Source organism: Salvelinus sp. IW2-2015, linkage group LG10 (genome assembly GCF_002910315.2).
Source record: "Salvelinus sp. IW2-2015 linkage group LG10, ASM291031v2, whole genome shotgun sequence".
In the NCBI taxonomy this organism is placed as follows: Eukaryota; Metazoa; Chordata; class Actinopteri; order Salmoniformes; family Salmonidae; genus Salvelinus; species Salvelinus sp. IW2-2015.
The window spans coordinates 19055717-19080188 of NC_036850.1; the positions used below are offsets into that span (position 1 = coordinate 19055717).

General features: G+C 41.8%; 1 protein-coding gene across 1 annotated transcript; it reads left to right on the forward strand.

The window, feature by feature from the left end:
* The first annotated feature begins 5676 nt into the window (after nucleotides 1–5676).
* LOC111969463 (CD81 antigen) lies at nucleotides 5677–24123 on the forward strand. The gene is made up of 8 exons (XM_023995627.3): nucleotides 5677–5865; nucleotides 10964–11078; nucleotides 22211–22308; nucleotides 22426–22500; nucleotides 22761–22886; nucleotides 23038–23136; nucleotides 23242–23325; nucleotides 23451–24123. Exons 1-8 carry the CDS (start codon nucleotides 5800–5802, stop codon nucleotides 23511–23513), a joined length of 726 nt encoding a protein of 241 aa, XP_023851395.1. The 5' UTR covers nucleotides 5677–5799; the 3' UTR covers nucleotides 23514–24123.
* Nucleotides 24124–24472: the final 349 nt, after the last annotated feature.

Genomic DNA, 24472 nt, shown 5'->3' on the forward strand with positions numbered 1-24472 from the left:
TACAGCATGCTTCAGACAACCGAGGTGAAATGTGAACTTTTGTACGATTGTAAATGTTGCGATGGGTGAAACATAATTAATCATTATTATAAATTTATACTATAAAACCTGAATTTTTCCTCCCGCCATGACATGATTACTTTGCCAACTTATTGTTGCCTTATACTGTTTTTATGGCATGGCACCAAGATGGTTGTGAGGGTGCAACAGGTCAGCACCTCAGGAGTAAAAGTCACGTGACTTTTCATTAGGCCATCATGTCAGCTGATCATTCAACTCTGAATGATCGGCTATGTTGAAAACCTACTGACATTTATCCTAAGGTGCTGACCTGTACACCCTCTACAACCATTTGCCGTGTACTGTTATTAAATCTCCAACCGGCAAACAGCGAGAGAAGGACTGGCCACCCTCAGAGCCTGGTTTCCTCTAGGTTTCTTCCTTAGGTTCCTACCTTTCGAGGGATTTTTTTCTAGCCCACCGTGCTCTACATCTGCATGCTTGGCGTTTGGGGGTTTTAGGCTGGGTTTCTGTATAGCACTTTGTGACATCGGTGATGCTAAAAACCGGCTTGATTAAAATACATTTGATTGATTGATTGATAACCTTAACAAATTTGTAATATTTTGAATGAATGTATATGGCATTTTCACTGTATATGCAGTATTATGCTCATTGAAAGCAGGATTTGCATAATATTTTTTTGTGTATATCAACAACTCTGCCACTCCCGATAAAGATAATGAAACTAGTCACTTTAATAATGTTTACATATTTGGTATTGTTCATCTCATATGTATATTACTGTATTATAACTGGGTGTTCGAGCCTGAATGTTGATTGGCTGACAGCCTGTGGTATATCGAATCCGTATTACACGGGGATGAACGGAACATTTATTTTTACTGCTCATAATTAACATTGGGTTACCTGTTTATAAAGCCAAGAAGGCCACCTTGGGGAGGTTGTGGGTTATATGGCCAATTACCACGGCTAAGGGCTGCTGTCCAGCCACTCAGCGTTATTTTTTTTTTTTAGTACGTGCATGCTGCGCCTTCACACGCTGTCCTGTGTGGGGAACCATTCAGTTTTGTCCGTGATTGTGTACGCCGAAGGAACTTAAAACATACTACCCTTTCCCACTACTCGTCCCCGTTTGATATGGACTAGGGGTGTGCTCCCTCTACTTTTCCTGAAAGTCTAACGATCATCTTCCTTGTTTTGTTACGTTGAGTGGTGAAGTTGATATTCCTGACACCACACTCCGAGGGCCTCACCTCCGTCCCTGTAGGCCGTCTCTTCGTTGTTGGTAATCAAGCCTACCACTGTAGTGTCATCTCGCAACTTGAATGATGAGTTGGAGGCGTGCATGGCCACGCAGTCGTGGGTGAACACATGGAGGTACAGGAGAGGGCTCAGAAACGCCACCCTTTGTGGGCCTGTCGTGGAAACATTGCAAGATGTGTTATAATGCTTGTATTACATTATAATAGTTTGTTACATTCGACAGAATAGAGTATTGTGTTGTGTTCCCAGCTGAGGATGGGCCACTATATGAGATATGCACTAACAGAAGGATTTCGTGTCTTGGGTAATGAAGCCAAAAGGAGCATTCCAGATAGTAAAGGTAATTGTTTTTCGTGCTTTATACCGTACTAGGGATGAGCACGGGTTCCCAGTTTTGAGTAGGAGGGGGCCAGAAAATGGTCTTTACAATGAAGAACTGTTGGAGCACAGCAGTAAACTGTCGCTATGTTTATGAATCTTTCATACAAATCTATAACCTTTGTGTGAACTGTTCCTAAGTCTGTGGTTCGTCATGTAAGTTGAGAGGGGGTGTATCGTTGGCTATAAAAGATCTTTGTATTTTCTTAGTCACTCTCAAAATTCATTATAAGATAGTGAATTGTTGAAAGTCAAAGGCTAAAGGCATTTAAAGCTCATTAAAAGATGCTTAGTTTAAGTATAAACTCTGACTGCTGTGTGAAGTTTGTCTCTCTCTCTCAATTTGGCAATACATAAAAAGTGCCACCACAGGACCCAGTGTTGAGGATCCGCGGGGTGGTAGATGTTGTTACCACTACCCTCACCACCTTGGGGCCCGTCAGGAAGTCCAGTACCAGTTGCACAGGGCGGGTCGAGACCCAGGGTCTTCGAGCTTGATGAACGAGTTTGGAGTGGTATTATGGTGGTTTACATGCTGAGCTGTAGTCGCTAAAACGAGCATTCTCACATAGGTAAATATCCTCTGTCCAGAATGGCGTTAGTGCGCAGTGTGTTCAGGTGTGTTGCCGATTGCGTCGTCCTGTGGACAATATTGGAGCGGGTAAAGAAAATTGGAGTTGGGTCTAGGGTGTCAGGTAGGTGGAGTGGATATGGGTTATTTATGTTCTGAGTGCCCTCCCTCCTGTTTTATGACTAGTCGCCTCATTCAGAATTCACCGCACTTCATGACGAACTGCTGACGGAAGGTGAGTGCATCAGGGGCGTGGCCCATGCACGCCGTCCAACTCAATCATCGTAAAGTGCCAGAATGACCACTACGGCGTGTTACTTAGAGGCTTTGATTTTTACCTCAAGCATAACTGGAAGAGATAGTACGGTAGGCTCAGTTACCTCCAGGCCTTTCTTGCAACAGGAACCAATGGTGGCCCTCCCTTTGAAAGTACATAGAGGGGTGTGGAACAGCAGAGAGGAGTGAGGAAGAGCCCTCGGACTAGGAGAGTGTAAGGTATAGTGTTTAAGGTTTTGAATTTTCCCGTTAAACACACCAGACAGCTGTCTGTCGCGCATAATTAGTCATCCTTGACAGACTACACGTCGAACTGCAAAAACACATAAGGAGGGGATGCTTGTCTGATGATGCCCGTGCAGCCTTGTACGACTTCGGAAACAGGAGTAGTTGGAACCGCACGTATCCTCCTTATGTCATGCAATAAAATGCTAATTAATTACTTAAAAATCATACAATGTGATTTTCAGGATTTTTGTTTTAGATTCCGTCTCTCACAGTTGAAGTGTACCTATGATAAAAATTACAGACCTCTACATGCTTTGTAAGTAGGAAAACCTGCAAAATCGGCAGTGTATCAAATACTTGTTCTCCCCACTGTATAAGCTACTTATACATAGTATACATACTTATAAATAGTATACTCATATACATTTAGTTGCCAGTATTTTAGGTACACCCCTCTAGTACCGGGTCGGACCCCCGTTTCCCTCCAGAACAGCCTGAATACTTTGGGGCATGGAAACGTTGCTAAATTGGTATCAAGGGACCTAATGTGTGCAGGAAAATATTCCCAATACCATTACACCGCAACCACCAGCCTGTACTGTTGGTACGTATACATGGTATACTTATGTGGAAAAAGTACTTATGTGGAGAGAGGTATGTATATTATGCAGTACAGACACTGCCCTGTTGTGGCAAAAGCTATTACGGGTCATTTCAGTTGTGCCCATTCAATCGTCTGTGTTAAAACAGCTTTCAAGATCATATGAGTTTATTAGCTTACAGACAGAATCCATTACCTTAGCAACATCAGGATACTCCAGATCAGTGATGTGATCTTAGACTGGACTCATCTATTGTCTTGGCCCACGGGTGGTTTTATTTGGCCCCAAAAAAATTCTGAGCTACAACAGTCACCCCCTCCCTAGGAGAGGGGGTGACCTTGATAATTTATTGTTAAAATGAGAGGCTGCTTGGATCTTTAACTTAAAGACCCTTGCTCCCTTCGGTCTCAATGTGGACTTTGATCTGAAGCCATTCTTGTGATTGTTGTGATTGTTGTGACTTTGCCATTGTGGTTGTTTGTAGGCTTGTGTGGTCTTAAGTGAGTCTATGATCGTATGCTATCCATTTGTATTTATTGTATGCTGCTCTTTCTATGCCATTTTAATATTTGAGAAATTAACCAATGATATTAGGCCACTCTTGGCCATGATTACAGACACCTGTGTGTCTTGACACTATATAAAAAAGTCATCCCGCAGTGTCTGTGATTGTACCCTGATGAAGACTGCTTGCCTGTCGAAACGTTGGTAAATTAAATCTTTTTGCATCTGAGCTCCTAGAGTGTGCGGCTCTGCTTTATTTTTAAGTGAGCTACAACAGTTAACAATTTGGTAAAAAATAAAATAAAATAAAAATGTTTATTGTTGGACCTTAAAGACTGTAAAAACACCAGGAAATAATTTCCAAGTGATTTAAATGTATGGAAATCTGTTCCCAAGTAAACCGACGCATAACAGAGAGACAAGTGATTGTATACAAACACATGTAAGCAAGGTTTGAAATGATTATGTTTTAGTCAAATATTATATCTGTTTGAGCTTCTTGCGGTCAATTTGCAGTCCGCAAATTATGTTCCCTCCCCCCGAACAACCACTCAATAAAAAATTATCCCGCAGTTTAATCTAGTTGATGATCCCTGACCCTTGAATAGATTAGGCTAAAGAGATATTGTTACCGGCCATTAAAATGACTACTGATTGATGGAGCATTCATTACCATATCCCCAGGACCATTAAGGACGCAACTATGACCCACAACTATGACCCACAAACACACAACTTGAAGAGTGTTGCATATAGTATGCTCAGCTATCCTCTTCATACATGATTCATGAAAAGTACAGTAAAAAATGGCAGAAAACATGAACCCATTAAAATGAAGATATAGTACAGCGCTGACACCCAGTGGACACAAAACAGCACAATCTGGAAGATTCCCTGCTGTTCAATTGTCATTTCAATATACCGAAATAGTCATTTATAAATGACTATGAGCTAGTGTGACTGCCTTACTCTATCCCCAAATCTAAGCTTGTATTACTATGTTACTTATAATCTTTGTTGTTATTGTGTCTTTATAACATACTGTATATTCAAATAGCTTGTGCCTATTGTATGCTGAAATACTTCCATACTAGATCTGCGCTCTATATCCTATATATATTTGGTGGTGATTTCTAGAGATGTGGTGTGAGGTATAGCTTCCCAAAGAATCACAATTGATGAATTACCCTATTCTAGAAGACTTCCAACTTCAAATGGTTCAAATGTAAAGACTCTATTTGGGTCTTTGAATGAGCCATGAAAAATGCATGCACTACAAAGGTCTCAGTAATTGAGCTTCCACCTCCATCTCAGAGCTAACCTGTCCTGTCAGGATGTCAATGAAAATATCACTCTATATGATACAGCAGCCTGTATGTAGCCTCTCTATAGGCCAAAGTGAATGGCTACACCTTAAACTAGCTAGCCTACTAACATGCAAAGCTGAGCACTACACAGACCCCAACAGTTTGAAGCCATGCTACCTGGAGCGCCAGTCACAGATAAACCTATGGAAGAAAAAAGTCAACTCTATGCACACTCAGGGTCTTGTAATAGGCCTAACAATGATTGTATAATAGCGGCCCCACTCACCCACTGGCCCAATAGACATAGCCCCCTAAACTGCCATGCCCCACTTTCTCTGTAGGCGGCACCGTTGTACAACCATATTGTTCGATTTGTGCAAGGAGAGAGGCTAATTCAAAAAAAAAACTGAGGCGGGGTCACGCGAAGGGATCGCGTACCCTACATATTTTGTAAGCAAGCAGTCTGAGTCTCTTCCTCTTCCACCTAGTTTTTAAGGGGCGGGGAGTACTTGGGTGTTGCCCATTTGCGTCGACCTCGACAGAGTCCAGTGGCTAAAAACATCGGAATATTTTCATTTTACAACCGCCTGGCCTTGTGTCTCTTGCCCGTTGCCTCACCACCGAAAGGGATCTGAATACTTCAACTATGGGAGTCGAAGGCTGCACTAAATGTATCAAATACATGCTTTTCTTCTTCAACTTTATCTTCTGGGTGAGACTTTTTTCTTGTAATATAGACTTTTAACTGTCCAAGCATTTGGTTGCTTGTCTGTAGGGGCAGTAACCTCCCCCTCTTCCTGCTAAAAATAGTTGTATTAAAAATAGATGTTTTTGTTTTTTTGTTGTTATTGTTGTTGTTGCCAAATAGGTATACGATCTGGGGAAAACCTCACCCAAATAGGCCTGCAGATGCCGAGGTAGTAGTCTTATTTATAGTTGTTTAATTTATTGTCTTATTTTTATATTTTTATTAAAATAAAAATAGAGGTTTTGTTTTTAAATAGACCTAGAATCGTAGCCTATGCTGCCATATGGCGATATGAGGTGCATTCTTATTTATTACGAATAGCTGTACAAGAGCAGCCATATTTTAGGGACCGCATCGGGAACAGACCGTCATGATATGTGAAGATTCGAAATTATGTTGCTGACTAAAGTAAATCATTCTATAAATAATAACCGAGTGCAGGATATGATTGACCGTAATATGACTGTGCAGGAACTAAGAACATAGTGTGTATTCCAGTACATAGATTGTGGTCCGTTTTCGACTACAAATCACATTTCAGTCATTGTTTTAGATTGGAATACCTCGATGTTGTCCCTCAGTAATCTCATACATACACCCATAATTGTCAGTGGTGTTTTTGCCTCCAATGAACTTGATTAAATTCTGGAATTTTTTATTTTACTAAAATAGGCCCGTTAATCATTGTGAAGTTGTGTAAATCGCCTGAAATGCCTTTGCCTCTGTGATTCATTGGGTACATTTGTTAATTATGGATGACTCATTGGGATGGAGGGAAACTTTGACTAAAAGACCACAAACATTTATGCAAACTTTTCAAAACCCAACAGATTGTCACACCATCCTTTCATTAGTGGAAGTGAAATGTTCCTTGCTCTTTTTATGTCCCTGGCAAGCCAGCTAAGAACAAATCCTTATTTACAATGACAGTTTACCAAAAGGCAAAACGCCTCCTGCGGGGATGGGAGCTGAGATTAAAAATAAATCAGATATAGGATAAAACACACATCATGACAAGAGAGACAACACTACATAAAGAGAGACCTAAGACAACAACATAGCATGGCATCAACACATGACAACACAGCATGGTAGCAACACAACATGACAACAACATGGCAGCAGCACAAAACAGGGTACAAACATTATTGGGCACAGACAACAGCACAAACGGCAAGAAGGTAGAGACAACAATACATCACTCAAAGCAGCCACAACTGTCAGTAAGAGTGTCCATGATTGAGTCTTTGAATGAAGATAAAACTGTCCAGTTTGAGTGTTTGTTGCAGCTGATTCCATATTCTTCTGTCTTGAGATGTATATTTTTAATATAGGGATATGTTATTGATTGATGATTAGGCAGAAGTATTCTTAAGAGCGTGTATGGAACCACAACAATCAGAAGGACATGTATTGGTAGACCTCCGGACTATTGTTGTAAACACATCCTCACTTTAGGTGACCCCAGATTAGGTGAGGGCACTGAACTTGAGAAATCATTGACTGTGCCAAGACCCGCACTTGTTCATGTGGGTTGTAATGTGGGAGTGAAATTCATTGTGAGTCTTGGCTCAGTCATGAAGAAGGTTGGAAAGGATAAATGATAGGGCTGGGGTGTGGCATAGCAGTCATCTGTGGAGACTGAGAGATACTCATTTTAAGATTCATGATTGCTTAAGTGGTTGCATGGATTGATGTGTCAGGGTCTTTTGCTTGCTCAATGACCATATCCATTAGACTGGACATGTATATCATCCATTCTCTTTTCTCTCAAGGGTAATTCATCCAAAGGCTGTCATTGTAAATTTAACTAAAAGCCTTCCCCAAAAAATGTTTGATTAAGGGTTGCTACCCATGCCATTTTGCATATGTTGAACAGGTGGCAAATCACTTCAAGAACAAGCTGGGGAAAAAATAAAGATCTATCTAATTACCTTTAGTTTGAACACATCCTTTCACATGAAAACCTTTCAATCACTTTGTTCATTCCTGTGGATTGCCTTTTGAGCCGGAACACCATGTCATTGAGATGTATCAAATACAATTCTGATTTAAACAATGCCAGTCAGTGTTCTCTTGTACACCCGCATTCGAAGGACAAGACTCATGAGCCTCTCAGAACATAAATCAGAGTTGAGTGGAAAGGGGCCGGTGGCTGACCCGTGGTTTACAGGATCTGTGGCTTCTGCATTTGAGCCATTCCCATCAGCAGCACCAGTGTGCCAAGCATTTTACAACCCCCTGCATACAAGACATGTGGCAGAAATAGCCCTCTCACTAGACTGCAGTAAAAAGAGCTGAGGTGCTAGGGAGGTAAGGTGGTATGTTATCTGGTCCCAGACAGATAGCAGCAAGACATGTAGTACTGTAGTGTCAGGATACAGTTATAATACAGCAAAGGGGAAACACAGTGGGTACTGGCACTGAGGTATACTATGTTGTGTTTGCCAGTCATAGTACAGGAAGAACACGTACTGTACTTTCTCACACAGATAAGTGACACATTTATCTCTCGAAGTCGGTGAACATGCTGAAAATGCTCTTTCCCAGGCAAGAGTGGAGGGAAGTCAGATAAGCAGTTCATGATGTGTACTTGAAGATAGTAGCTGTTTTGGTGTATTGTTATTTTTTTCTGTGAATTTAACATTTTAGCTAGCATTGAAATGACATGATTAAGTTCATCGGATTGGGTTAATATAATGATATTGTTGGTTGGTCTCCCTGAGATTTTCACAAGACTCAGTTGCAAGTCACTTGGTTGGCCTCGTACCACTTTGATAATATAAATAATCATAGATTGGATTTGAATGCTCACACCTGTGTCATATCATTGTAATTACTATAGTAACAATATTGTATAAACCTTTTGTTACCTAATAATTATGTTAGTGGAATAGTGACTGTTGTCTGTGGCAACATCTTTTTTGTAGCCTATAAAGCCAACTCTAAGTAGATCTGTGCTTGATCAGTACATGGATGGGATGAGGCAATGGAAAGAAGCACTGTACTTGGGATAGAACCTTGAAATACTTTCCAAACTTTTTAACATCCTACAGTGGAATCTTGCCGCAGAAACCACACAGAGAATCAAACACAGTGGACTATAGGACTTTGGTGTCCAGATAGGAAAAGGAGTCTGAAGTTCCCTTCTTCAATGAGACCCCCTGGCGTGGAAGCAAACTAATGACTGTGCACTGACACATGCTACCTCTGTTATTTTCCCCATGCAGCCACCTGTCTCTGCAGGTTGCTCTCAGGCCAGCATGTTGGAAAGGCAGGGGAAACCTGACTTATTGAGGGGGTGGAGGGAGGTGGGGGGTCCTACTGTGTCTACAGTAGACATCAGAGCAGCGCTCTTCCCATACTGGGAACAGCTGACAGGGGTGAGGGAAGACACCCGAAAGAGGAGGGTGACAACAAGGCTGCAGAGAACTGGCATGCATTCCCAGTCACTGGACTTCATTTCTGTCCACTGTTCTTATTCATATTTCTTTCCCTAGCAACACCTAAGGAATTTGTATTTAGCTTTATATATTATGGAACCATTAGGCCTCAGTATAGAATTTGGAAATAAGTATGGACTCTTTCCATTTGTGAGAAGAAAAAAAGTTAATAACAGGTTTATATTAAACATTGTATGATACAGTACAGTATCATATTAATGTAATGTATGTACACTATACTGTGCCTCGGGGTCTGTGTCTCTCAAGTACTAGATACAGTATATTCATGTCCAAATTACAGAAATCCCAAAAGAGACGACTGTTCAGATGTCTCTCTTGGCTGCTCCAGAATGCAACTGTTCAGGAGCCTCACCCTTTGGCAGGCTGCAGTGTTGATCTTGTTGCCAGGCAGCAGCGAGCCTCAGCAGTGGAATGGACTTTGCTGAGGGAGATGTGGAGGAGAGAAGAGCAGAGAGGCTGGGTAGGGGAGGCTGTTTTCAGGCAGAATTTCTGATAGTCTCCATGAATGAACTCAACCAGAGGGATCATGATTATTATACAGCTAACTTAGGTTAAGTCTTAACATATTCCTGCTGGGAAGATATGGGTTAGATATATTACATTTCGCTAACCTTATAAACCTTTTGGAGTTAAGTCCAGTTAGATGGATTTTACCAACTGCAGGGCAGAGGTACAGTAGTAGTTTGTAGAGACACTGACTCCAAGTACAGGAAGTCTTAGTGAAAGCTCTCTTCTGAAGCATTACAGCCACCACCCCACTGTCAGAGAAGGTGGGGTGGTGGTCTCTTCCAGTGTTCTGTGTTGTTATGCAGCTGTTAACAGATGTGGCTGTGCTTTCATATCATAAGGTAGGGCAGGGGGCTAACAGGACTCTGGGGGAGTGGGTGGTTGAGCAGAGCCTCCTTTGTCCTCCACTTGTTGGGACATTCGTTAGTCAGAGTTGTGCTGCCTGTGTTTGTTGGGACTGCGGCAGAAGCGGTGCTGTGTAGATTAATTACCTAACACCAACGCTCCCCATCCTAATAGCAACCGTAAAGATCTGTCAACACCAATCCACTCTTGGCATCCCCAGCTGCTATACTGCTGAATAGAATCAAAAATGTATGCAGAAATGAATCTTTGAATAAGGCCTCACTTTCCCTACTTATTCTGTCCTCCTATGTTCAGCTCTGTGCAGTTTCTGGAGAGGCACTAGACAGGGGGCCAAGAAGTCCCCCATTCTCAGAGCCAAAATGGAGACTATGGTAGAAAATACTTTTCACTGTTCATCCAAATTCAGGGAGAAACCAGACACTGCTGAAATAGAAACCTGGGCTGTATAAAAGTTCAGTCAGTTTAGGTAAAGCATGGAGTCACAGGGATTCCACCATTGACTCCTACATTGGCAGGGAGATGAGGCAGAGACACTGTTGCTTTAGAGAAGAGGGTGGTGGAAGTGACAATGTTCAGTCTGCAAAGAACATGAACAACACTGAAGTTCTATTCGCTACACCTAAAATAAGGCTTCAAATTGAATTATGCAAGGTCAATTAATGTTGGTTTTTCTATGTGAGTGCATGTGTCTATTCCAATTTTCTCATTCCCTCTCTTCTGTCCAGCTCGCTGGAGGTGTGGTCCTGGGCGTGGCTCTATGGCTTCGACATGACGGCCACACCAGCAGCCTGCTAGAGTTGAAGTTTGACGGCCAACAAGCACCAACCACCTTCTTAAACAGTAAGTACTTTAACACTCTCCCTCCTTGTCTTCAGAATATACTGTAACATGCATTTAACATGGTGAATATGTGTGTTATAAACATTTTATTGATGTTCCATAAACGTGATGTTGTGAGCTGGGTTCTCTCTATTTGACACCTGGTCCATTGTGTCGTTGTACTCCCCTGGAGTGCTCAGGGACAAGGTCAAGCAGAACAAACAGTATCCCAATGCTCCACTGATCAGCTCAGTGTCTTCTAAAATGGCAGATTCCACTTTTCTACTATTATGGCCAAAGTGATCAAACGTAATGGGAGTTCCTTTAGGGCAGGGGTGTCAAACTCATTTTCACCGAGGGCCACATCAGCATAATGGCTGTCCTCAAAGGGCCAGATGTAACTTATAAATGTAATCGAATGTAATGTAAAATAAATGTAACTCCTCCTTAATGTTAAATAACTCATTATTTATTATAACTTATTCAAGTGACAATTACAGTTGCATAGAAAATATATGTTTGCTTGTAGCTCTAACATAAATCCTTTTAAATTTTGTCAGCTTATGAAAACCCACATAACTCCATTAATGAAGGATCAAACTGTCCAAGTGAATAAAGAAAAATAACATAAAACTTAGCTGCAAAGAAATGTATGACACATGTAGCATTTTACAAAAAAAAGGCTGCACACAGCCGTGCACCCAACTGATGGTTTGATGACAACAATTTGTTCTGCATACACACATAAACCTGCAACATTAAATAATTACTACAGCAGCTACACATAAATAATATGTAATCAACTAAAAATACCAAAATAAAGGTTGACTCAGTTCACAACTATATTGGTCAAGTTTTTCGGTTAGTCTTTGATGAGGAGATGCTGCCTGTCCTTGAACACACCAAGTGGATTCTCTCTCTACTATCGATTGATCATGTTCTGAAAATGATAAACACAAACAAAATGCAAGCACAATCATTAAATTGCACACAGTTAACTGTTCTTCTTCTTGTTGAATTACATTTTATTATATTTTAATTAAGTTTAAAAAAAATGCTTGCCTGTGTGTTTTCTGACCAGATGTCTGACACCGTTTTCCCGTTACCAGTGTGTCAATGTCTGTTTTTAGGTCCTGTGCTGAGGCAATGCGTAGAACAGCATGGAGGTTGTCATCCGTGAGGCGTGATCTGTGCTTGTTTTTGTTCAGATTCATTATTGGAAAAAAACTGTTCGCACGGATAGGTGCTCAAACATGGACAGAACGACGGGCAGCATGAAGTCGAAGCTGTGGCATCAAACCAGGAGACAGCAGACGGAAAAGTCCTGGATTGTAGCATCCTGAAACTTTGCTCTCAGGCCACTGTCGCTTTGAAGCTCAATTAGCTCCATCTGAAGGTGTTGGGGTGCAGTGCAGACATCGGTGTGATAAGGATTGGCAAGATGTCAAGCCAGACTGTTGTGCTCTGAAGTCAGAGAGAAGCGCCGATCAAACTCAGCTTTACCCGCTCAGTTTGGTAGCCAACTGAGCACATGAAAAAGTCTCGGGAAATGAGGCTGAATGCTCTGACAACAGGAAAGTGAACAAGATTGTCCTGTTTCACTTGCCACATCCATAAGTCCAATTTACGGCTGAAAGCCGTGATCTGTCGGACATCTGCGTGATGACTTGTTTGCGTCCCTGCAGCTTCTGATTCAGCTGGGCGAGATGGTCGGTTATGTCACACAACACAGCAAAGTCACACATCCACTTTGGATCTGGTAGTTCAGACATGAGTTTTCCTTTACTCTGCATAAAAAGAGCAATGTCTTTCCTGAGCTCGAAAAATCGCTTGAGGACTTTGCTCCTACTCAGCCACCGCACTTCTGTATGGTACAAGCACATCCCGTGTTCCGAGCCCATCTCCAGCAAAAACTGCTGGAACTGACGGTGATTCAGGCCACGCGCCCGAATGAAGTTCAATGTTTTCATGACTGTGGTCACAATGTCCTCCATCCCCAGCACCTTCCCACACAAAGCTTCTTGATGGATAATGCAATGATACGTTATCAAAGGCGTGTGACAGGTTCATTTTTTGCATTTTCCCTTCATTAGTTCAACCAAGCCCACTTTTCCTCCACACATTGCCGGTGCACCGTCTGTAGTTAATCCTACCAAGTTTTCCCACTGCAATGCATTTTTACTTACGGACTTCTCTACCGCAATCAAAAATGTTCTGTCCCGTCGTGTCCCATGCATTGCAGCCACATCCAACAGCTCCTCAGTGTAGAGAGGTCCGACTTTACGCCTCTAATAAAAATTGATAACTGCGCTGTGTCCGTGTTATCTGTGCTTTCATCAACAGGTAATGAAAAAACTGTGTAGCTGCGTGTCTCCTCGGCCAGCTGTGTTGGAAGATTTTCTGCTAGTTCCTTCACTCGTCGACGATGGTGTTTCTTGATAAACTGACATTTTTAAAAGTCTGTAACTGGTCGGGCACCACCTGCTCACAGACCTTCAGCATGCACTGCTTCAAAACGCTCCCTCTGAAAAGACTTGGAAGCGTGGGCGATTTCTTCAGCCACAATGAAGCTAGCTTTCACCGCGGCCTCGTTTTTGGCTGTGGATTTCATGAACAACTCTGCTGCGACCGCAGTTTGCCTTTTAATTCTTGGGCAATTTGTTGCTTTTCTTGAAGGCTAGCTTTAGCGTACTTAGCTCCGTGTTTGGTGTCAAAATGTCGACGCAGATGTACTCTTTGACAACCGACACGCCTCGTAACACAAAAAGCATAGCCGGGTCTTTCTCCTTGAAGCGCAAACAAGTATTCGCCTTCCCATCTTTCTTGAAACAGTCTTCCGTCTGCATCAACTTTTCTCTTTCTGGACATTTTGGGATCATTATTTATATCTCAATTCCACTCGTTGGCATGGACACTGCCGTGGCTAGCGTAGTCGAAAGGCATTGTGGGAATGTAGTTTTTGGTCAAAGCACGCTCTTAATTTATTTTTTGGTATTTATTTTTAGACACTCAAAACTTTTAAGCTCTCGCGGGCCACATAAAATGACCTGGCGGGCCACATCTGGCCCGCGGGCCTTGAGTTTGACACATGTGGTTTAGGGTATTCTTCTTGTGGGAAGTGCAAGTGTGTGAAATGTTTTCAAGTAGTACAAAATTACTAGTGGAAGTGACACTAGTAGGTCGTTCATACGCATTATCAGCTTCCATTTTGTGTGTTCCGTTGGGTGTGTTTCACACAGTCCCAGGGAATTAATGTGTACCAAATGGCACCATACTCCCTACACAGTGCACTACTTTTGGTCAGGGCCCATCAATAATGCAATATGAAAGGAATAGGATGGCATTTAGGCCATGGCCTGTGAAGTTGTAATAGAAGGGAAGTTCCAGTGTAATGGCCTGGGCAGGCCTTGACCTATAACCTCATGGGGCTCCATGGACACAGCCCCCTTTGTCCCAGCCCAGTGGGTTGCCATCGATGGCTGGGGACAGCTGAAGGGGCTGCTCAGCCATGATAGCAATACCTGCTATGGCAAGGGTGGGCAAACTTTTGGTCTCGAGGGACACATCGGGATTTCGAAATTCAACAGAGGGCCGTACAGAATAAAAACATTTTTTACCGATTTGTTTGTCCAAATTAATTTGCGGGCCAGAAAGACGGCAGTTATTAAAAAATATATAGGCCCATTATAATTTCTATTAGAGGTCGACCGATTATGATTTTTCAACGCCGATACTGATTTATTGGAGGACAAAAAAAAGCCGATACCAATTTATCAGACGATTATTTTTTAAATATTTTTTATTTTATTTATTTTTTAATTATTATTATTTATTAATTATTTTTTAAATATATATATTTGTAATAATGACAATTACAACAATACTGAATGAACAGTTTTATTTTAACTTAATATAATACATAAATAAAATCAATTTAGTCTCAAATAAAAAATCGTTTAAGTTCCTTGCTCAGAACATGAGAACATATGAAAGCTGGTGGTTCCTTTTAACATGAGTCTTCAATATTCCCAATTAAGATGTTTTAGGTTGTAGTTATTATAGGAATTATATGAGTATTTCTCTCTATACCATTTGTATTTCATTTACCTTTGACTATTGGATGTTCTTATAGGCACTATAGTATTTCCAGCCTAATCTCTGGAGTTGATAGGCTTGAAGTCACAAACAGTGCTCTGCTTCAAGCATTGCGAAGAGCTGCTGGCAAACGCAGGAAATTGCTGTTTGAATGAATGCTTACGAGCCTGCTGCTGCCTACCACCGCTGAGACAGACTGCTCTATCAAATATCAAATCATATACTTAATTATAATATAATAAACACAGAAATACGAGCCTTAAGTCATTAATATGGTCAAATCGGGAAACTATCATTTTGAAAACAAAACGTTTATTCTTTCAGTGAAATACGGAACCGTTCTGTATTTTATCGAACGGGTGACATCCCTAAGTCTAAATATTGCTGTTACATTGCACAACCTTCAATGTAATGTCATAATTATGTCAAATGAATTAGTATCTGTTAGGAAGAATAGTCTTCACACAGTTCGCATCAAGGCAGGCGGCCCAAACTGCTGCATATACCCTGACTCTGCTTGCACAGAACGCAAGAGGAGTGACACAATTTCCCCAGTTAATATTGCCTGCTAACATTATTTTCTTTTCACTAAATATGCAGGTTCAAAAATATACATGTGTATTTATTTTAAGAAAGTCATTGATGTTTATGGTTAGGTATATTGGTGCAACGACAGTGCTTTCTTCACGAATGCGCTTGTTAAATCATCACCCGTTTGGCGAAGTTGATGTAGGCTGTGATTCGATGATAAATAAACAGGCATTGCATTGATCATATGCAACGCAGGACAAGCTAGTTAAACAAGTAATATCATCAACCATGTGTAGTTAACTAGTGATTATGTTAAGATTTATTGCTTTTTTATAAGATAAGTTTAATGCTAGCTAGCAACTTAACTTGGCTCCTTGCTGCACTCGCGTAACAGGTGGTCAGCCTGCCGCGCAGTCTCCTCGTGGAGTGCAATGTAATCGGCCATAATCGGCATCCAAAAATGCAGATTACCGATTGTTATGAAAACTTGAAATCGTCCCTAATTAATCGGTCAACCTCTAATTTCTATCTAGTTTTAGACATCCAACAGTGGCCTGATTGAATGGGCTGTAGTTTTTCCACCTCTGTGCAAGGGGATATCATAAGGCTATTGATCTGCTTTGTGGGAGTAGCAGTAGGAAGTACTGCAGCCTTGCTACTGTACAACTGTATCTTGATATTGGATGTATATTGTAGAAATGTTATACATTGGAAAATAAGCAAATAAGGACTCAATTTCATCGTGCTTGGGAAGGTTAAGGTAGTTGTACTTGCCTATTGCACCAGTGAAGTCTGTCAGTGAGAACAGATCCAGTGTATTATGTTTGCTAGTTTGATAAATTCTGGTCCAAAGTGTAAATGTTTCATGAGACAATGTCTGGTTATGTTCAGATGGAACTGGGTGCCTCACCACAACACACATTGTATTGCAGAGAGCAAGAACCTATGTGTCACGCTCGTCGAAATGAATGGACCAATCGAAACTCACCAAACAAAAACAATCAAGCACAAACGAAACGTGAAGCTAATGGCGTGCACACAGGCAACTAACCAAAAAACAAGATCCCACAAACTAAAGGTGGAAAAAAGGCTGCCTAAGTATGATCCCCAATCAGAGACAATGATAGACAGCTGCCTCTGATTGGGAACCATACCCGGCCAACAAAGAAATAGAAAAACTAGAATGCCCACCCAAATCACAGCCTGACCTAGCCAAATAGAGAAATAAAAAGTCTCTCTAAGGTCAGGGCGTGACACTATGTGGCGAGAGAGGTAAGAGGGTAATTCTACTGGCCCATTAAACACTCAGTGGGAGTAAACACACGGTACAATGTCCACTTTTCTTCTCCCCTCCCATGAGGGGAGAAGATGCCAGAAGATGCTTATTAGCGCCACCCCTGCCCCAGGAGTCTAAATTTGCACTCTCACTCATACCTCTCCCTACCACTTCTTCTAGATAATGTCCTTTAGGTAGAGATATTATAGAACATTAAATGAGCCTCGATGGTTAATGTAATACTGAGCTGCTTCCATAGTCTGGACTCGGCGTGTCTTAAAAAGCTGGTGTTCCACTATATGACCCCCAGATGCACTCCTCTGTCATGTTCAGCTCTAGTGTAGCATCACTCACACTTCACTGTCAGATACTGTGTAGTTGGCCGTAGTTATGTGACTAGGTTGAGGACCCTGAGGAAGGCACAGTGATGCCGAAACGTTGGTAAATACCCATTAAATTACTGGGAGTTTATACATGGAGTGTGCGACTTTCTTTATTTTGATAGTTTATAGTTTATTCGCCGTTAGTCAGCACCTCCACACAAACAAATTGTTCTGGGTGTGCGCCAGCTCATGTTTTTTAATCTAGGTTGAGGTTACTAACATCAGCGAGGGATTTGTCCTGCTTCTCGGGGGGCCAAACTTGTTTGCCCTTTTGTATACAACACAAATTCCTTCCTTGTGCGGTCAACTTCCTTCATAAACATCCTCTCTCTCCCCTAAACTTTCACTAGCTGCAACATTCAAAATCTACATTCAGTGTTGGCCTCATGAATCATCTTCCTTGTTATCAGTCATTAATTTTATCATTCATGAATGCAGGTCAGAAGGGTAAACAGATATCACATTAAGGAAGGAGGGAAAATGGAGGGGGAAGTGAACTTGCAGTAGAGGAAACTACAGCCATTTAGTCTTGATTCTGATGAAGATACACAATGTCCATGCAAATGTAATAAACAGTAGCCAACTGGAGCACAATCCATCCTCAGGGGATTTCCAATGATGTTGTGGATGTTTTCAGGGCATTCATTTTAAAATGTATTCTTTAAAGTTGATTAAGAGAAAGCAAGAGACTGTGGTTGTTTTTCAGCAACTGGGTTTGTATGTCCTTCAACAATTTACTCGCTTGTTTAAAAATAATCACAGCCTGCCTGTTACATAAAGTATTTTTCTCTCCAGAGCATGGTCCTTGTTGCTTTTTTTCTAAACGAAAGGAAAAAATTCCTCACCAGTCTCCCCCTCTCTTCCCTCATACTGCCCCACCCTCTTTCCCCTCTAGCCTGTTACTTTCCACTGAAGTTCAGCTTTGTCCCCATCTGTTTGTGTTTAACATCTGTGTTACACTCTCCCTCCTCCTCTTCAGCTCTGTCTACCTCTCTCTGTCCTTTCTTTTCTCTTCCTCCTTCCTTTGATTTTGTCACTCCTCTATCCACCTCCCTACCACTCTCTCTATCCTCATCTCAATCCTCTTGTTTTTCTCTTGCTCTGTCCATCTCTCTCTCTTGCTCTGGTATCCTCCTCCTCTCTCCTTTCTCTCTTCTCTTTTCCATTTCTTTCCCTCATGCCTATACCTTCTCCTCATGCGATAGGCTCCACATAGCACATCTCTCTTTCCTGGCCCATAGACTGGGCACTCTAGCACCGTGGTGTGGAGAGCTTGATGTCATAGACTGCACTGGTTCCAGAGCTGGTGTTGGGCCTTATGTTTCCTCTCACTCAAGGGTCTATCCCCCCTGGCTCTGAACCAGCTGCCTGCCCCGGGAGTTAATGAGACTAACAGCTGCATTACGCATTACAATTCACTGGCGTGCACACACGCACGCACATGGACACACACAAGCACATACACACCTTTTCTGGATAATAATGTACTATCCAGTACCACAGTGCTGTATCAGTTTTCATGTGCACAGCCTCTACATGTTTTTTCATAGCCAAAGACACATTCAAATAGTGACATAAGCAGTGGCATTTCGGTTTGTACAAGGTAGCGGAACAGTACGGTAATTCACGTCACACCCGTACCTATTAAGTTTAGAATGTAGTCTATGGTATATTGAATTCAATTTAGTGTACATTGGAATCTAACTCCAAGTTTAGTGTTTATTACACGCAAAGAAAGTGTATCCTCCAGAGAGGCCGATAATAGTTTAAATAAAACAATAACTGAAACACAATGAGGTCAGGAGTAATCCTTTTTCTAGATGATCTGGGGGTGGTCAGCACTTCTCCCTGTTTCTCATATAATTTCCGTACAAGCAATGACCGGTGATGACTCAGTGGAAATCCATTGTACTGTATATCCTTGGTCATGCACCCAATAACAATGTATGTGCTTCAAATAAACATAAGATCCATTTGAAGCATCTTGTATTCTCTATCTTTACCTGAAGGATTTAACACATACAGTACTTGACAAAGTGCAGTTTTCAGAATATTATTCTGTGCCTATAGTAATCAAACTTCCCTAAAGAAGTCAAATGATATGTACAAAAGGCGAAGACTGAATAGTATCCTTAGAATGGGCCCCCGGGTTTCTTCAGGGCACTACACTCTTAGAAAAAAAGGTTCCAAAATTATTCTTCGGCTATCCCCATAGAAGAACCATTTTTGGCTCCAGGTAGAACACATTTTGGTTCCAGGAAGAACCCTTTTTGGTCCAGGTAAAACCCTTTTGGGTTCCACGTAGAACCCTCTGTGGAAAAGGATCTACATGGAACCCAAAAGGGTTCTACCTGGAACCAAAAGGGTTCTACCTGGAATCAAATAGGGTTCTTCAAAGGGTTCCCCTATGGGGACAGCCAAAGAACCCTTTTAGGTTCTAGATAGCACCTTTTTGTCTAAGAGTGTAGGTCACCATTCATCCACTGTGAGTGAGGTCAGAGTAGAAGATCACATCAGGGGCTCTGATGTTTGGAACCTCCGGATTAATCAACCAGCAGAAATACTGTTTACCTCAGACCAAAGCCTACATTATATTACCATATTTGTGTTATTACACACATTATTTGTGTTCTAACATTACTTTTTTGGTAATAATAAAAACATCTAGTTTGGTTGAAATGTCCTTTTCTACCCAATGGAAAGACTGTGTAGGCTCTGTTCACTCTTCCCTCAAATCTAGTGGTATCCAACAATGTCTTATGGTATCAACCATGTTCTCACTAGTACACGAGTGGGTAGGACGGATGATTCAAACGTTGGTCATAAGAAATCTAGACAGCTACCGTGTGTCATCAATTCCACCGCTTCCCACAGGAAAAATGTTGTTTTTGCTCTCACCACAGGAAGCACCTGGGTCACAAAGACAAAAATGTTGATATTCCTCTGATGCTTTTCGGATTAATTGACTGAGACCTCCAGTCTAGTCTGCTGTTTTAGTCAACCAGTTGACTCTCAGAGCAACATTTTTTGAATTTCTATACAGATGAAAACTAATTTGAAAGGAAATAAATTGTTGATCACACATAGATTGGTCAAATGCATGAATGGATGGATATAGCTCAAACAAGTGGTAAGGAAGAAAGAAAAAAGAAAGAAAGAGTGCGAGAGAAGCGTGTGATACTGCATCGACCCACTGCTAAACATGCCGGTCACGCCCCTGTTTTGTTCTGATGATGTCATGGTAAGGGATGGCTGAGCAGCGCTCGTAAAAAGCTCCCCATCCGTGATTCAATTCCCCCGCCGCACAGCCACAATCAAGGAAATAGAAGGAGCACTTGGTCAGCCTCCAAGCCATCGATTTTTAAATGAGCCAGGCGAGCAGGCAGGAGAGGCGCTGTTCTGGCTGTCTGTGTCCCTTCACTGGAATATGAGGGGATGGGAGAGGACGAGAATCCAATAAGCTTTGCGATTACAAAATGTAGGACAAAAAAAACATTAACCCAAATCGTGACCAGGCCCCTCCTTGTATCCATCAAGGACAGAGTAGAGGGATGGAATGGCAGTGTAGTCTGTGGGGTGTGGGTGGAGGTCTTAAAGATGATGGATGGGGAGAGGGAGAGATCATAGGAGACAGTGGCATACAGTACCCCTACTTAATAAAGCCCTGTATAGTGTTTCAAGCAAGACAAAGGGTGTGTTTTTCGCCAAGTTGGTTTATAAAAATTGGTACCGTAATACTTTGCATAAAGTCCCCATGAACTGAATTTATCTGAGAGATATAGAGAAAGGTTGCAGAAAGAGAAAGGGGACAAGACAGAGAAGAGGCCTGTAGACTAAAGCATAAAGAAAGATCTTTCTTGAGGTAAAAAGTGACATATTGTCTGGTTAGTGAGTCATTTCTACCCCGGGCTGCATTCACTGTTCAGCCAGTAAAAGGGTGCCACACATATTCACCACACAGCTCACCTCACACCAACCCTATCTTCTCGGAACTACTGTCCCCGCAAAACTTTAGGGCTATCGTCACGGAAACAGCAGTGAACAATAATGTTACGTGCCTTGGGAAGCGGTGGCTCAGGCAACTGTTGCTCTGGACCACATGCTAAAGTCTGATGAGGTCACAGGAAGAGAGGGGAAGAAAGAAGAATGGTGGGTCAGAACAAAAGATAATTAACCAATCAGCATTCAGGATTGGACCCACCTGTTGTATAATATCACCTAAACCCCCTGATTGACATTCAGAGTGAGGCCCTAGGCATTAAATGCATAGTGGGACTATTTCTAAGCGCATGTTTTATGATTGAATTTATGGGTGAAATCAGTCCAACACACCAAGGTCAGCAGAGCTACCATGGGTTTCCATGGTTACCATGCTAGCCCTGTCTGAGCATCTGATGGATGAAAACAAGGCATGATGGGAGGGGCTAATGAAATCTGACCACACCAAGGAGCTGTAAAAACAAAACATTGCACAGCCTGGCGAGAGACGACTTTGATATATTATAAACCTTTCAACTGAAAACAAAATATCATTCCCCACTCCTGCATTCTCTTCAATTCTTATGCCATATGTTCTTCATAAGAACAACATTTATCTACAATGTTTGGATGCGTCTTGACATGAGACATGAATGCTTATTGCATTGGATTGAGAGCCAAGCACCTTGTGTAAATATAACTGCAAAGTTCCCATATTTAGGCAGAATTAAAACATGCTAAACCAAATAAATAACACCAACTCATGCCACCTGGTGGTAGTTAAGATGACTGCACTCATCATAAGGTAGTAGACACACTAGCAATGTTCTGTAGAATATTGACTATTGACCAAGTTGTCTTTGTTTATTCTCTCTCTATCTCTATTTTAGGTGTTCACATCCTGATTGCTGTTGGCGCAGTGATGATGGTTGTCGGGTTCCTCGGCTGCTATGGTGCCATTCAGGAGTCTCAATGTCTTCTTGGAACAGTGAGTCATACAGACAGAACACCATGCAGCAAAGAGTCACTTGTATGTGGTCTAGCCAGCCCATTCCCGGCTATCCCCTAAATTGTCCACTGAGTGAATGGCTTTGTTTTCCTCCAGTTCTTTGCCTGCTTGGTGATCCTGTTCGCTTGTGAGGTGGCAGCTGGAATCTTTGGATTCATGCACAAAGATTCGGTGAGGAAGCATACTAACTCTGATCTTACACACACAGAAACACATTGCACACATACACAAAAACAAAATGTATGTTGAATCACACAGTGTATTATACAGTACTACATGATAGAGTTAAAAGCCATTTGATAATGTCATAGTGTGGCATTAATGTGATCATGACAAAGTAACTGAGGGCGGAATAACTACATTCAGTTATTCCTTCGGAGTTCCATATCTGTCATAACCTGACCAGACACATCCTGTCCTTTTGGTTGTAGATTTCCAAAGAGCTGATTACCTTCTATGACAATGTTTATGAGAACTCTGTAGTAAACACTATAACAGACCAGGACAAGGACAAGAAACAGGCTGCCGCTGCTGTGCTGAAGGTCTTCCATGAGACGGTAAGTCAAGCTCATACTTAAACTAAAATCATAACTGTCCAAAACTCACTTGTAAGCTGATTTCAAACACACAGCAAAGTGAATCTCATATCAACATCCAGACACACATCTCACTAATACAACTCCACTAACACATACCTTTTTCTTTTAGTTGGAATGCTGTGGTAGGGGCATCAGCAACGTGTTCACTACGTTATTCACCCAAGGTTTTACAGACATGTGCCCCAAGTCAGTCTCCGCTTCCACTACAGTAAGTACTCTAGGGCCAACTATGAGGACACTACAGAATGTTGGTTATATAGTACATAAACCACAAAGTACAATTTCGACTCAAATGTGTTCTTTTGTTTGACAGGACTGTCACAGTAAAATCAGTGAGCTCTTTAATGAGAAGGTTTACCTGATTGGCATCGCTGCCCTGATAGTTGCTATTATTATGGTGAGTATCAAGAAAGAGAGTATGTAGCTTGTGTGGAAGTGTAGCTCATACAAGATAAAGGATCCTTGGTCTCTCTATGAAGAAACCCATAATGCCCCTCTCATTTCTTTGTTCTCTCCTGTCAGATCTTTGAGATGACCTTTAGTATGGTCCTGTGCTGTGGGATCCGCAACAGCCCGGTGTACTAATGTCCAGGGGGAAGAAGCAAGGGCTAGTGACCTCTGGAGATACTAGCCAATGACTGAAGGAAAATATAAATTTTCCTTTATTTTGTTTTTATAGCCTGTCACTTCCTCAAATAGTTGCTTGCTAATTTTGTCAGTTGTACAAGATCAAAAATGCATCTTCTCACACAGTTTTTGATAATACAGTACCAACTATTCTTGTCAGTCACAGATAGCTGTTCAATATTTTGACTAATGTTAGTCTGTACAAAATGTTGAGGTTTACATTGGCATGGCTTTTAAACACACACACACACACACACACACACACACACGAATACAGATCCTGGAATTCTCGTGTTAATTGTGAAGTATTGCCATATGTTATGCTGGAGTCCAAAACATTGTATTCTGTTGGTTAATCAATCTCTTTTCAAATGTATATGTATAAACTGTATATATTTGCAGTGCTTTATGACTGTCAAGCATGGGTAATGTATTGAATCCCTTCTCCCCACAATTTTCTGTACTCACTGCTTGTCTGCCTGAGTTTTCTCCATAGAGAACAACCACTAACAGTGAATGGATACTATTGATTTGTCTGTCCCATCTAAAACCAAGATAATAGAAGTGATAGTTTGTCCTGTGCTTTTATAACACCTACCAATCCAAGCCATAAAGAGACCCCATGCCTCCAAGCCTTATGAGTGGAATATCCCATCCTCCCCAACAACACCTTGTTCCTGTTAAACTACATTGAATGTCCTGTCCTTAACCTATTGCTGTGTACTATGCATACCTATAGAAACCTCACCTCTTGGGGTCCTAAGCTGGCGCAGAGGTAAAACGCACTGCACCGCAGTGCTGAGGCGCCACTACAGCATGGGGTTTGATCCCAGACTGTCACAACCGGCCGTGACCGGGAGCCCCATAGGACGGTGCACAATTGGCCCAGTGCCGTCCGGGGTAGGGGAAGGTTTGGC

What these genes read in the sequence shown, in the direction of transcription:
- LOC111969463 (XM_023995627.3), top strand. Translation starts at nt 5,800, where the DNA reads ATGGGAGTCGAAGGCTGCACTAAATGTATCAAATACATGCTTTTCTTC. An exon ending in TCTTCAACTTTATCTTCTGG is followed by an intron (nt 5,866 to 10,963) that starts GTGAGACTTTTT and finishes TCTTCTGTCCAG; the next exon opens with CTCGCTGGAGGTGTGGTCCT. An exon ending in TGATAGTTGCTATTATTATG is followed by an intron (nt 23,326 to 23,450) that starts GTGAGTATCAAG and finishes CTCTCCTGTCAG; the next exon opens with ATCTTTGAGATGACCTTTAG.